General features: G+C 39.2%; 2 protein-coding genes across 7 annotated transcripts in view; one reads left to right on the top strand and one right to left on the bottom strand.

Moving 5' to 3' along the window:
- The window catches only part of cdv3 (carnitine deficiency-associated gene expressed in ventricle 3), a 36257-nt gene extending 36001 nt beyond the window's left edge, over positions 1–256 (top strand). For all 3 annotated transcript variants that reach the window (XM_059652454.1, XM_059652452.1, XM_059652450.1), the window contains one exon: positions 86–256. In XM_059652454.1, coding sequence (XP_059508437.1) covers positions 86–101 — 16 coding nt within the window. In that variant the 3' untranslated portion in view covers positions 102–256. The remainder of the gene's footprint in view (positions 1–85) is intronic.
- A 3611-nt stretch (positions 257–3867) lies between these two features.
- The window catches only part of topbp1 (DNA topoisomerase II binding protein 1), a 57179-nt gene continuing 45838 nt past the window's right edge, over positions 3868–15208 (bottom strand). For 3 of the 4 annotated variants that reach the window (XM_048524222.2, XM_048524208.2, XM_048524217.2), the window contains exons 25-28: positions 12528–12668; positions 10335–10427; positions 8465–8626; positions 3868–4321 (exon numbers count right to left, since the gene is read on the bottom strand). In XM_048524222.2, the coding sequence (XP_048380179.1) occupies positions 4208–4321; positions 8465–8626; positions 10335–10427; positions 12528–12668 (510 nt within the window). In that variant the 3' untranslated portion in view covers positions 3868–4207. Of the gene's footprint in view, positions 4322–8464; positions 8627–10334; positions 10428–12527; positions 12669–15208 lie in introns of those variants that run through there. The other variant, XM_048524232.2, reaches the window with a different exon arrangement.

Genomic DNA, 15208 nt, shown 5'->3' with positions numbered 1-15208 from the left:
ATGTTTACTAAATTCATTGTGCAATTTATTTTGATTTTCACACTTTCATATGTTCTGGTTCTCACCAGTTTTCATTTATTTACAGGTGCTGTTGGACATGAGTGCATTTGGATCCAGTGAGATAGTAAATTTCTCTCCAGTGCTGGAAACCTGACAGTACAGTGCTACTGCGTTCACTAGAGCAGTGAAACCACTTGGTCTATTTATGCACTGAACTGAAATACTTTGTGCAGAATAAATTAATGGCACTTCTGTAGTCTCATTTTCTGATCACTTTCTGGGGATTGGAGTCACACTACTTTGGGAAACTAAGGTGGGATGGGAGGTAGAAGTGAGTTAGTTCAGTAGAAAAATAGCTGTCATTGAGACATCAACAGGGGTGCTTATTCTGGAGAGGTGTGTGACTCATCAGGTATATATCAATGAACAAGGACCATCTTCGAAAACCCTCGTGGCTTGCTTTCGATAATCCTAAAAGTAGTAGCTGGAGATAGTAGATGCATTGGTTGTGGCTTTCTTTGGTACTTTCAAAAATCCTTGGATTCCAAAGGATTAGAAACCCGCCCATATGACATCCCAGTTCAAAAAGGGATGGAAGCAGTCAGGTAACTGTAAGCTGATTAAGCAAACATCTATTGGAAACATGTTGGAATCAGTTATTAAGTAGTAGTTTCCCTTTTGTGAAAAATGTGCTATTATCTACTGTGTTAGTTTTTTGCTGAAGTCTCTAGTAGAATAGCCCATGGTGTTGGAGCTAGTGTTTGGTGTGGTTAGGAAATTGGCTAATGGGCAGGGAACAGTGAGTGGGGATATGTGGTTCTTAGGCAGCTTGGCAAACCACAATAAGTGGGTTTTGACATGGCTAGGTAGTGGGATGGCAAATGTTTACACTATATCAAAAGGAAGCACATGTACTATAGCCAAATTGGCAGACTACTCAAGATGGAAATGCAGGGAGAAAGTTTACAGAATGATTGCAATAGGTTAAATAAGTTGGTGTATAAGAGCACGATTCAAAAGCTGAAACACAAACTAGCACATAGATGCAGCAGGTAATTTGGAAGGCTAACCATTATTTCAGACGGATTTTGAGTATGACTAGAGAAGTTTTGGTACAACTGTACATGGTGCTGGTGAGACCATATGGTCCTCTTACTTAAGGAAAATTGTCACTATTGGAGGCAGTTCGGAGCAGGTTCACAAGGATGATCCCTGGTGTCGAGGAATTGTCTTCAAGTAAAGTTTGGACAGGTTAGGACTCTCCTCATTGGTGTTTGCAGACTGAGGGGTGGTTTCATTGAAACACAGAATTCTTAAGGGGCTTGACAAGGTTAATGGTGAGAATATGCTTCTCGGAGTATATGAGCAGAGAGCACAGTCTTGGAATAAAAGGAGCACCTATTTCAAACAGATGCTCATGGGAGCAGTGATCTTGCATATATTTAATGCTTTGATAGCTTCTCGACTCTCCAACTGATCAACAATTAACAGGGAAAAGACAAAGTGGTCGTGTGGAATGTCAGATTAGCCATGATGCCATTGAATGATGGAGCAGGTTTGAGGGGCCAAACAAACAGCCTATTCCTATTTCTTATAGTCTAACTGTGGGGAACAGGTCAGTGGCGTTAGTGGATAAATAATGAATATTCAAGACATTTAGCCCATTCTTTTAGTTTAAAAATCATTAACACAGTTGCCTCTAACTCAACATTCAAAATATAAGGATTTGAGTACAATTTTGGTTGCAATCCAGCATGCTGCTGGATTATCAGAGGTGCCATCTTTCGGATGCAATTTGAAAAGGAGGCCATGAAAGATTCCATGGCATTCTGAAGAAGAGTGAGGGACTTATCGCTAGTATCCTGGTCATTATCTTCAAATCAATGTCATGCAAAACATGAGCTGGTCATTCTCACATTGCTGTTTGAAAACTTGCTGGTTTTTCCTCCATTAGATGTCGTCTGAATTTTTAAATTTAAAAAGAGGCATGAAACTAATCCACTGGTAAAATGGTTAAATATGGCAGTGATAAGTTATCAATAGCAGGGAAAATAAAGCAAAAGGGATTTGTGACATTACTCATGCAGAAAGGAACATAGAACAGTACAGCACAGAACAGGCCCTTCAGCCCACAATGTTGTGCTGACCATTGATCCTCATGTACGCACCCTCAAATTTCTGTGACCATATGCATGTCCAGCAGTCTCTTAAATAACCCCCAATGACCTTGCTTCCACAACTGCTGCTGGCAACGCATTCCATGCTCTCTCAACTGTGTAAAGAACCCACCTCTGACATCCCCTCTATACTTTCCACCAACCAGCTTAAAACTATGACCCCTCGTGCTAGCCATTTCTGCCATGTAAATAACAAAGGAAAAATTAATTGTTTCAGACGTGTCCCTGTTTAAATATTATATTGTTGACAAACAAAAGGGTTAAAAATGCATTGATTTTCAGTGGTGGGGGAGAACAAGAGATTGGAACATTTCATTGAGCTGTGGAATGGATAATTGTAGAAATATGGGACAAGTGGCATGCACCAAAGCAATGCAGAAACAGACTAGGGCCAGGAACAACAAGTGTCCAGTGGGAGGAGGATTGCTGGATTTAGTGTAGGAGAGGACAGCCATTTAGAAATGTGTTGTCTCATGGTATGTGAAGATGGAACATAAGAAATGCTGTCTGTTGCATCGCAATAATTTAAAGCCACTGCCTTGCTGTTTGTCCATCAACCAGAAAGACTTCTGCACTCCAAGGTTCAGGCTGGGTTAAGAGGTAATCTAGATCTTCAGTCACCTGCAGTCTCAAATGAAGATCAGCAGCCTTCCACCTCAATGTTCAGACACTTGGAAATAGTGCCTACTTTTTGTGTTCCTTCCCTATTCTAAGGAAATACAAGCAATTAATTTAATTCCGTGACCCTGGCAGATTTTCTGCCTATATTCATTTCACATTTATATAGTACCTTCGACAGAGTGCAGAGTCATGATCTACTAAATTACCTGCAGTAAAGGCTGGTCCCTTGTCATAACAAGGCTATGCAATATCCATAAGACAACAAATCTATATGCTCAAAAGCAAAATACTGCAGTAACTGTGAAAAGAGAATCAGTTAACATCAAATCCAGTATGATTCTTGCAGGACCTTTGCACTCATTTGGCTGAGTAGTGTAGAACTTTGTAATGATTAGTCAGCGTTGTGGAAGCTTGGTTTGAGGAATGCTAACTGTCAGTTCAGTGTTTTTTAGCTCATTGAGTTCTGGATCAGGTCAAAAGAAGATCAGCCTTTGTCACTCAATGGACAGCCTTTAGGTTAGATAAATGATTGGAATGCATGAATTATAGAGGAGCTACAACTGATGTTCTGATAGCAAGCACAGACCGGCATTACATGCTGCCTGTAGTTGTATGTTGAAAACTCCTTTCTCTTGATAAAGAATAAATATCTCATGAGGGTCCACCTTCAGGACTCTATTTCAGCAACCAAGAAGTCATGGAGGTTTCAATTTTCACAAAAACAAAATGACTTACAAAATATGATCCCAAAATCTTCATAAACATTCTGGAGTTCAATATGTCAAAAAAGAATTTAACTTAGTCAAAACTTGTTGCAATTGTACATGTGACGAACATTCAAGGTGTCAGCTACTTGTTGGCTTTTCCAAGTTTTGCAATTCCTAATATGTTTCAACATCCAAGAGGGAATGCTCATATTAGAATGTAAAGAGGAGTAGAAGGAAAATCATTTATCGTAGTGAGATCATGTTTTAGGTGATTCAAGTCACCACTTTGAGAACAGACAGAGACTTAAGTACAAAGGATTAAGGGAGAGATACTGTAATACCAGTTCAGTCTGACACCAAACTTTTCTTGGCCAATATATTTATTTAAAATACTATCAAAAAATTCAAATATTTATCATCTGCTTTAATAGCAAACCCAAGAGTCTGAAAAATATTTAAGGAAGGATCTTTGTATTTTAATTGGTTAACATGCACCCTACAGTGCCAAAAATAAGATGCCTGATTTTATAAATCAGTTCGAAGTTCTTGAGCTTCTGAATACCCCACTGACAAATACACTGAATTTATCATAGCGCCTGAATGTGGAAGCAGAAAAATATGTCCTTTCTTAGACAGTCATTTCTTGGATGAGCAATATTAATGGAGTTTATCAGAAAAGTAATTTACAAACTTTAAAGAACATCAATTTTTTCTACACTTTCTTGGATCAGAATCATCTCCAGATGATTTCCGTTTACGAGTTCCCATCCCACTCTCAGCAGTTAGATAGTAATTCTCAACTGGAGGAGGATGCTCCTGGAAATGTAAAGAAATGTGAAATAAGTGAACAAGTTGTCTGTGTCCCAAGATTCAAATACATGGTCTGATATCAGTAAAAATGAAATGTACTTTAGCCAAATGCTCCTTTACTGAGACCTTCAGATAAACAGTTGTTTGAATAATCAATCTAATAGCTGCAACTATCTCCAATATTACTGCCATCTTATGCTAAAATCTGAGAGCTGAATTTTTTGTTAGACAGGAAATTTGAGAAATTAGGGTCTTCTTAAAAAAAACACAGCTAATTGTTACGATCTGAAATGTATAACCAACAAAAGGATGGTGGAAGCTGATTCAATAGCAACTTTCAAAAGAGAAATGTCTAAGCACTCTGAACAGAGATACCTATGGGTCTAAGGTTTTGGAAGAGACTTGTAGCTCTGATTGGTTGGCTCGCTGAGCTGGTTTGTTGTTTTGCTGACATCAGGACAATACTATGCCCTGACACACACAATCACATTACCCTACATCAGGAACACATGAGAACTAACAAGACTCCAAGACCGCTGGGCATCAGAGGGTCACACAAACCCACGACAACTGCTCACCTGAAATAAAGACCAACTCCCCACCATGGACAGGACCAAGGTCATGGAAATGATTCCCTGCAGAGACTGAGAAACACTACATCGGACAAACCGGAAGGAAACTAACAAGAGTACATGAACACCAACTGGTTACAAAATGACACGACCAATACTCACTCATCTCAATCCACGTGGATAACGAGAACCACCAATTCGACTGGAACAATATCAAAATCCTGGGACAAGCTAAGCAGAGACAGGCATGAGATTTCCTAGAAGCCTGGCACTCCACAAAGCATGCTATTAATAAACACTTGTACTCCACTATGAAGGAAAACCGGAAATGAGGCGATCCAGCTCAGTGAACTCCAGAGTGGAAAACACCAACTCTTCATTGGAGGCTGCACTGAGGATGTTACCAAGTTTGGTGACAAAATGTCTGTGAAACAACAAACCAGCTCGGCAAGCCAACCAACCTCAATGCCTATGGGTCAATGGGAAAGATAACTGAACCCAATTGCACAGCTCTTTTAAAGAACTATCATGATAATGATGGACTGAATAGTGTCCTTTTGTGGTATATCATTTTATTGTGCTAAGCAGGCCCCGTACACTGTTCAGTGTGCTGCAACACCTATGATTGTTCTGCATTTACATTCAGAAAATGTGACATGAATCACAGAAATTTCCATTGGTGACATGATGAGAAAACCACAGAGACAAAACACCAGACACTGCTCCAAGATGAGATTCTGCTCAAGTTTTGGAGCAAAATCCGTGGCAGAAGCTTGAACGTAAACTCTGCAAGGAATCAATGTAATCCACTTGTGACTGGAACAATAACTGAGGTTCTGTAACAGGCATTGATCAAGATTATTGATCATAAAGCACTTATCCCTTTTTGCAAACTTTTTTCAAGCAATATTGCCCTACCTTTATCATTTAAGAGCAGTGTAAAATCTTAAATATAGAATAGAAATTTGTGTGCCATGACTACAACTATTGCGGGAAGTAATCCAAGCAATTGGCGCAAACTGATTGAACACTCAGCACTGATCAGTGAGAAATCTTAATTCGCCCGAGCAGAATGCAAAGCAGTTGAAAGTATTTGTACCTTTTTCACTGCTATTGATGACGTATATTGCAAGATTAAAAAGGATGCCTACAAGAAGACTTTTGACTTGCTGAAGGAGGGTCAAAAGGCCCTCTCAATGAGGTGGAGGCCTAGTGATGGATTTTGGTTGCCTCATCAAAGGATCAGCCTTCACGTGTAGTTAGATGATGTATGTGACAGAGCTGGTGAAGGCTCTTAGCATGTTGATGACAGCAGGTTCTGGCCGCATGACATTCAAACATTTGACAAGGTCAGGGGAGGTGAAAAATTTATTTGTTATTTTTTTTCCATGTCCTATCTGTTAAGACTCAGACAAGGCAACTGTACTAAACTCGCTATCAAAGATAACTGAGAGAGGTGTGATGTGGAGGTGTCAGCGTTGGACTGGGGTAGACAAAGTCAGAAGTCACACGGCACCAGATTATAGACTAACAGGTTTACTTGAAATCACAAGGTTATGGAGCACTGATCCTTTGTCAACCTGGTGTTGTATGACTTCTAACTTTGGAACAGAAGTCTGTTTTTTTTCTTTATTCATTCACGGGATGAGGGCGTCACTGGCCAGGCAGCATTTATTGCCCATCCCTAATTTCCCAGTGGGCAGTTTAGAGTCAACCACGTTGCTGTGGGTCTAGAATCACAAGTAGGCCTGACCATACAAGGATGACAGTTTCCTTCCCTAAAGGACATTAGTGACCAGATGGATTTTTCCTGACAATTGACAATGGATTCACGGTCATCAATAGATTCCTAATTCCAGATATTTTACTGAATTCAAATTCCACCATCTCCCCCAGGGGGATTCGAACCTGGTTCCCCAGAATGTTATCTGGGTCTCTGGATTAACAGTCTAATGATAACACCACTAGCCACTGCCTCCTCGTGGATGGGTAAGGTAGACAGCAACAAGTCATTGTAATTGCTTGTAATATTTTAGATTGGTTTTCTCTTGGCATGTAAAGATGGTACACAGTGCCCTGTAGAGGGTGAAGAATGGTAGGAGCATACAGAGCCCAGGGCAAGCAGAAAGCTGTGTAACTTCGCCACTGCAGGTGTGACAGGGACTAAGGTGGATGGGGAAAAGTCAATCAGCTCCTCTAGATGTTTGATGCTTCCACAATGCCAAAGAGTTAGCCATCCATTTGCTTCCACTAACCAAATACGATAAACATTCTAACTGCACAGTTTATGTGCTACAGCCAAAAAGAACGGCTCAAGAGCAATTGTCCTGGAGCAGTTAGAATGAGGCAATATATGGGGGAAGCCGGAAGACAAGTGGTGGGAAAGTGAGGCAAAAGGACCTTAATAGAAAATGGAAGGAGATTAGCCTTATTTCTGAAGGCACCTTGTGTCCTTTTATGAGGAATAGACTGAAAATTCAGAGATCCTCATCAGTAGTTAAAGCTGTACACAATGGAGCAACTATTGAGAAAGTTTCAAAGCCAGATCTTCAAAAGCAAAGAATTACAAATTTCTTAGGAAGTTTTAATGAGGTTTGATGGTCTGCAGTGTCATTAATGGCTAGGATGTTGCTCAAAAATCCAAGTGATCTTTTCTGACTCCAGCTGTTATTTAATGTGATCTGTGGGGTGTTTGACGAGTTTGTACATTATTCTTATTAACATCTCATTAATTCTGCTGAGAATTCAAATTCGGTATATTTGTATGTTTTAAAGCCTTTTTTAGCAATACTCCATCTTGCTCAAATAAGTTTTTGTTCTGTAATAAACAAATTCTTTATTTATTAATTTAAGGAACCTGATTGACTTGCTTTTCATGCAGAGCCATATGCTGTAGTTAATATGTACAACAAGCAGTATCACATACATTTTAAATTCAGTTTGTTATAGTCAGTGGAAGGAGGAGACAGGAAAGACATCAGTCCACTTCTGCCAACTGTGTCATAAAGGCCACTCCTGTATAACCCGCCTCCAAGATACATTTGAGTTACCGTATTACTGAATGAATTATCTATGGGTTTAAAATGGGAAAACTCCAAAAACAAAAATCATAAAATAATATCTTCAATATCAAATTAAAATTGACTGGAAGAAAAAGCAAATGAAACCTTTCTCTTGTAACACAAAATAACTATTTTAAAAAAATAGAGTGCTCTAAGTTGTATATTAAAAATAGAAATCTTAGAAAATAGACAATCTGTCAGAATCTGTAAACAGCAAAGATAGATTCAAGATTTGGGAGTAAGATGAAGTTTTAACAAAGGGTCTGTCTGCCCAAATCATTTATGCACCCTTGGATCCCAGGGTGTACTAATTGTTTTACGCATCTATTTTGCATGAACATATATGCAAAATCTGATTTTTCATTACAACAAGTTAATAATGCAAAAGGCCACTAGGCATATAATCCCTTGTAGCAAGTCATACATTGAACCCATTAAGGGTTCGCTCTCGAAATAAGAACCTAAGCAAGATAACTCCACAGAATTTTTAAGATGATTTAAAATGGGGGACAAACCTGCATGAGATAGTCTGCAATATATTCTGGTTTGAGGCACATCACATTATGTTCAAGAGCCTCAGCCAAATTCACTCTTGGATCCTCTGGTTTTAGTTTACTGAAGTCAGCAAACAAATGAGTAGCTTCTTTATATTCATGTAGCAAATGAGTGGAAAGTACCTGAAGTTTGAGAAAGGTTACAAAATCAGTCATGAACACAAGATTATATTAAACTCAAAATTATTCTGTACAAGGTTTAAATAACTTGGTGTATTCTTTAAATGAAACTTATGGTCACTGATTCACTCCATCACAGGGCAAGAGGACATGTTACTCTATCATAGCACAGGGGATATGAAGAGACAACTGGCTTTGCAGGTGGAAGGAGCCAAAAGTAACAGCCTCCTAAAATTTCCTGAGATCCTCCTGGTTCCACAAAAGGTACCATCAGTTACAATTGACCAGAAACTTAACTGGACTTGCCATCTAAAGACTAGATCAGAAATTGGGAAGCCTGAAGTGTGTAACTCACCTCCCAACTTGCCAAAACCTGTCTACATCTACATCTACAAGGCACAAGTCAGGAGTATGATGAAACCATCTTCACTTGCTTGAGTGGGTTCAGTTTAACACAAGAAACTTGACACTATTAATCCAAATAACCTGCTTGACTGTCACCACATTCACACCCTCCTCAATCAAAGCTCAGCAGCAGTAAGTAACATATACAGGATGCGTTACAGAAATTCACCAAGACTCCTTCAGCAGAATCTTTCAAACCCACGACCTCTATCTAGAAGATAAGTGCAGTAAACACATGGGAATGTTACCACTTGCAAGTTCCCCTCCAAATCACACACCGCCCTGACTTGAAGTTAAATCACTGGGTCAAAATCCTGGAATTCACAGCACTGTAAGTCTACGTACTGCAAATGGACATCAGCATTTCAAGAAGGCAGCGCACCACCACCTTCTCAACAGTAAATATGAACAACAGTAGGCCTTTTGGCTCCTTGAGCCTGCTCTGCCATTCAATAAGGTCATGGTTGATTTGATTTTAATGTAAATGCTGCCCAGCCAGTGACACCCACACACCATAAATGAATTAAAAATATGAGTCTTATGCAATGATTAGGCAACTTGTAAGGCTGATATTTCAGGCAAGTGTTAAAAATAGCTGTGTGGTGAAAAATGGCAGCAAATGTACGGCTTGGTGTTTGACTTCTGCCGGATCCAGTTTCTGCCAGGCAGAGGAAGTTAAAATTTTCACTTAACTAAGATACACAAAATTAAACTTGTTTATTTGTTTTGAAAGTGGAGTGTGGGATTTTGCTCGGACTAAGATTTTGACAGACGTTACAACAGTAGAGATGCAAAAGACGGAAATTGTGCAGAACTCAGGAGATGTCAGCAGGAAAACCCACAGGTAGTCATACTGCATGGAAGCTAAAATATTTAATGGTCAAATTAATTGATTTCTTTGAGAAATATTTTGATTTTTCAGATGTATTGTCCTAGGATTTAACATTGAAAAGCTCAGTGGCTTGAAAAACAACACGTTTCTAGAACAACATTAAACTAAATGTCTTCTCCTGAAACCGGTTATAAAAGGATACCCATTCAATTACTTAGTTTGGTGCTGGCTGTAAATTCTACACTCTTGTACTACCTGAGTAAATGTGATCATATTCAATCAAATAGATATATTGTGTGTAACTGCTAAGTCATTATTTCAGATAATCTAGAATACTGGTGTGATGTTTTGAACAAAGCATTTATGAAAAGTTCAACACTTCAGATGAAAGCCTTTTAAAAATGTGGATGAATTATGCATACAGGCTGAAGACAACATTTGGAAGCAATCAGAATCAGTACAAGACTAACTAACCTTGGCTCCACCTGAAAGAAGAAGGCGCCTGAAACCTGCCTCCTTGGCATGGTCAAAGTTTAAAATAACTTTCCAACCAGTGAATGCACCAATCTGCAGAAACAAGAGATATTAGTTTACCCAAACATCATGTACATTCTGAACTTCTTACCCATAACTAGAAAAAGGTGGAGCAGCTCCTGTTATCTGAAGTGATTATTGCTTCAAAAGGTTAACACAGATAGCTTGGAAGTACTTCTTAATAATAAATATGATGACATGCATTGTCATTTCTACACATTCATCATAGACACAAAAAACATACTGATGCTTAGGGTGACACTAAATCGTGTAATATGTTTTTCATGGTGCTACATGAATTTCCCTTCTTTAAGTCTTTGAGTTGTAGGCAGTTTGTCACTCTAAATATTATGCAATATCACTAAGACCTGAAGCATAAGGTGTTTCTTTTCAGATTCCTCTTTTGGGAGAATAGAATCCCCTTATATGGCAGACCAAGTTCTGTGCCTTCAGGAAAGAGGACGTTTAAGAATCACTGTTTGCAAAATTGTTATGGAAAAGTTAAAATAATTCTTTGGTACAACTTATAATTTTACATCCATAAAAGATGCAATTTTCAAATCGACTGCTAATGTGTAGGTGCCAAGTCCTATCATCAGGAGATGGAGATGGATTGTAGAAGATTATTAGAACTCCTAACAAACACCATCAACTGAGATTGGCTCAGTTAGTATCACCCTTGCTTGAGTCAGAAGCCCAAATATGCGATTTCGATCATGTTCTGAATCAAGACCAGCATTCTAACGCTGTATTAGAAGATTACTGCTTTTCACATGAAATGTTACACTGAAACTCTATGTTGGTTCCAGTGGTTAGTGTGGACATTAAACATCCCATGACACTATTCAAAAAGCAGGCATTCTATCACCAAAACCCACATTACAAATTCAGAGCTATGTGGCTTAATTTTAAAAGGTAAAGTATAGTCTGATTTTCAAAATGTTTCAAAAGAATTTATGTTACATATAAGTCCAGGTTTGGCAGATCAACAGCATAGCCTCATTTACAAAACTGTTAAAAACAGCATTTTCTAGTTTATAGATAAGTTTTGCTGAAGCCTCTTCATCTTGTACTTATCAGGACAATCTGCAAGGATACCAATTCAAGGGGAAAACCAAAACTTATACTGCGCAAGATGTGAACCATGCCTCTTTTAAAACTTAAGGACAGTTGACTACCGATCAGCATTAATGGTGCATTCTCCATGGCAACGCCTCTTCCCATCGGATTCCACATTTCATGGGCCATGCTAAATTGCCCAAAGTGTCCAGGGATGTGCAGTCTGGATAGATTAGCCATTGGAAAGGCAGCGTTACAGGAATAGGGTAGTGGCGTGGGTCTGGATGGGACGCTCTTCAGAGGATCAGTGTGTACTTGATGCCTGAATGGCTTGCTTCCACACTGTAGGGATTCTAGAAATGTCCCTCAAACAACAGCATAAAAGCAGACTAAATGATCATTTATCTTATTGCTGTTTCTTGCATGTTGGTGTACACAAAATTTTACCTTGTTTGCTTACACTTCAAAAAGTTGCACATTTACTCTTTATCTTCTGATGTTGTATACATGCAATGCGCTCAGTTTCAAAAGGCATTTTCTTGGATGTCATGTGATGCTGTACTCAACTCCTCCAAAATCATTTACAATTTTGTTGGTACTTTTCATCTCCTAAGAGTCGTTTAGCATTGGTGTTCGTCAAGAAGGGAAATTTCAACAACTTTCTTGCCAAGACATGCTGAAGCACCAAAATCCTAAACCCAGAGTGACATCATATAATACCAATGTTGGTCAATGCATCTGGAACATGTAATACCAACTGTCCACCTGACTTCATCGTATCCAATAGGTCTCTTTTTAAGAATATTCTGGTATTCAGTGATCGAGTAAGTCCAACCAAGGAACTATACAAATCTAAAACTAAAAATAACAAAAGAATTGCAAATGCTGGAACTCTGAAACAAAAACAGTAATTGCTGGAAAAACTGACCGGGTCTGGCAACATCTGTGGGGAGAAAGCAGTGTTAACGTTTCGAGTCTAGTGACCATTCTTCAGACTGGAGCTTTTCCAGCAATTTCTGTTTTTGCACCACACAAATCCACATAATTTGTGCAATTTGTTCACCATGTCAGTACCTCAACAGTTGGATCTTTTAGTCTTTGCATTTCCAGGTTTTTCCTCCACCTCATGGCTGCCACTGCAAGTTTCTTCTGTTGGACACTAATTCCAGGCAAAACATCCAGGATGAAACTGCTGCCCCATTCATAATTTTCCTCCTGGAAATGGAAGGAATATTGAGCATGCATAGGACAGATTTTTCTGTTGAAGTTCACACCATCATATGAATTGCTGGTTTTTATGCTGTTGTTTGAGGGATATTTCTAGAATCCCTACAGTGTGGAAGCAAGCCATTCAGGCATCAAGTACACACTGATCCTCTGAAGAGCATCCCATCCAGACCCACCCCACTACCCTATTCCTGTGACGCTGCCTTTCCCATGGCTAGTAAACAAGTAAAGTTTTAAATAACAATACAAATGTAGTACCGGTAAGTTAGCTGAATTGCTGGTTTGTGATGCAGAGTGATGTCGACAACGTGGGTTCAAATCCTGCACCAGCTAAGGTCACCATGAAGGATTCTCCTCTCAACCTCAGCTCTTGCCTGAGGCACGGTGACCCTGGGGATAAACCACCACCAGCTGTCATCTCCAGTAGGGCTATGGTGACTTCATCTTTAAATCACAATGTGAATGTGCTTTAACTGTACATACTCATGTTAAAGGACTCTTTTCAAACTGTCTCGGTAAAGTTTATTGATTTGTTCATGCTGGACTTTTTTGTTCCAAATTTTTTTTTGGGATTAATGAAGAAGCTAACATTTAAACTATAAAAGCTGCAATCCTTGCTTTGTCATAAAATGGAATCTAGGATCTTACGCTGAAAGAAAATAGGTAGTTCTGAATATTACTTACAGTGAAAGCTGCGTATGTGTGGATGCATCACTGAAATATCAAGCTTAGGTACAAGAGTATTATTATGCTAATACTAACATTACTTGGCCAAGATAGTGGAGGAGTAGCAGGGCTGCATGCAGGCTCCTGAACTGGGGGCTCGTCCACCCCCATCTGTTTTCTTTCTTTTTATTTTTGCTCTTTTTCTTTTCTTTTCTCATTTTTCTTTAAAGCCTTTAGTGACAGGTTAATCAGTTGCTTGAGCATGGCAACGAGAGTGGGCCATGCGTGGAATGGTGGCAGCTTCCTAGCGTTCAGAGGCAGCTGACACAGCTCTTCCCAGCAAACAGAGGTGAGACTCGCAGGCCAACTGAGACTTCAGGTCTCAATTAGGCCCAGGTGCCTGCATCAATGGTTCCAATCAAACTGATGGAAAGAAGTCTTAGACTATAAAGATCTGGATGCTTTTCTTACCCTTTGACTTTCTTTTATTTCTGCTTGTTTAAAATTCTGGTCTTGTAACCAAAATAGCACTGGAGAATGCCAACTTTATACAATTTTCACTGTACTCATGACAGACAATAAAATCCAATTCTAATTTTACCCATGTAACAATGCTATAGCACTAATGTTAACACCATGCATACCACTGTTTCATTACTACTGTGAAACTAAACTATGCTGCCAACTATAACCAAATAACACTGAAATAGTTAAACTACATGTAAAACCACTTAAAATGTTATGGCAATCAAAAGAGAGATCGAAAGATTTAGTTGCCATACTGGACATAATGTAAGCTTCAAGATAACTTCACCAAAGTGCAGTAAAAAGGAGGGATCATTGCTAGAACCGTGGGAACACTGATCATGTCAATGTTGCTTAGGAATGGAAACCATTAAAAGATATCAAACTAATCAAGACAAGTATGATGGACTGCCAGAGAGAGGTTAACAGGAGACAGAACACATGATCAATTGTATCAAAGGCAAAGAGTTAAAGAAGGATGAGAAAGGACAACAAATCATGGTCACATTCGCATAACATCATTCATGACATTGAGTACAGCAGTGTCTTTGCATTGGTCTGAATTGAAATGAGATTGCAAGGTGTCAGACAAGTAACTGGTGACAAAACAAAATATCCCGATATTTTGAAGAGGGCAAGAAGATTTGTGCTGAGGAAACAAGCAGAAATAATGAAGGGATTTAAAGTACACATGTGGCATATGGTAATGGAGATAATGGGAACTGCAGATGCTGGAGATTCCAAGATAATAAAATGTGAGGCTGGATGAACACAGCAGGCCAAGCAGCATCTCAGGAGCACAAAAGCTGACGTTTCGGGCCTAGACCCTTCATCAGAGAGTCTCTGATGAAGGGTCAAGGCCCGAAACGTCAGCTTTTGTGCTCCTGAGATGCTGCTTGGCCTGCTGTGTTCATCCAGCCTCACATTTTATTATCTTGGCATATGGTAATAGCTGTTTTGAAGAAAGTAAAGATTTTGTGCAGAATCAGGAGCAGCAGCAGTATGGTAAGTGAGAGCCAGAGTTCCAACAATAGTCCCTCCTTTTTATTACACTTTGATGGCATCATCTGGAAGCTTGCATTATATGCTGTACAGCACTTGGATATTTCTGACTCTATTTTGACTGCTGTGGAGTTTTAGGTAATTTTCGTATGTGTCACAGCATTACAACTATTCACTGTGAAAGACTGTCTTCATTTGAGAGAAACAAGGGAACAGAGATTGAACATTTCTAATGGGATCAGAATATAACACAAGTTCCCATACATGGAGAAGATACAGAGGAGCTGAGCCCAGCCGCCAGAAATCTGAAGTAGTGCTGTGGAGCTTGGATATAC

This window comes from Stegostoma tigrinum, chromosome 2 (assembly GCF_030684315.1).
Source record: "Stegostoma tigrinum isolate sSteTig4 chromosome 2, sSteTig4.hap1, whole genome shotgun sequence".
Taxonomy (NCBI): Eukaryota; Metazoa; Chordata; class Chondrichthyes; order Orectolobiformes; family Stegostomatidae; genus Stegostoma; species Stegostoma tigrinum.
The sequence above is the reverse complement of the archived record's forward strand: the minus strand, read 5'-3'. Positions and strand labels throughout refer to the sequence as shown.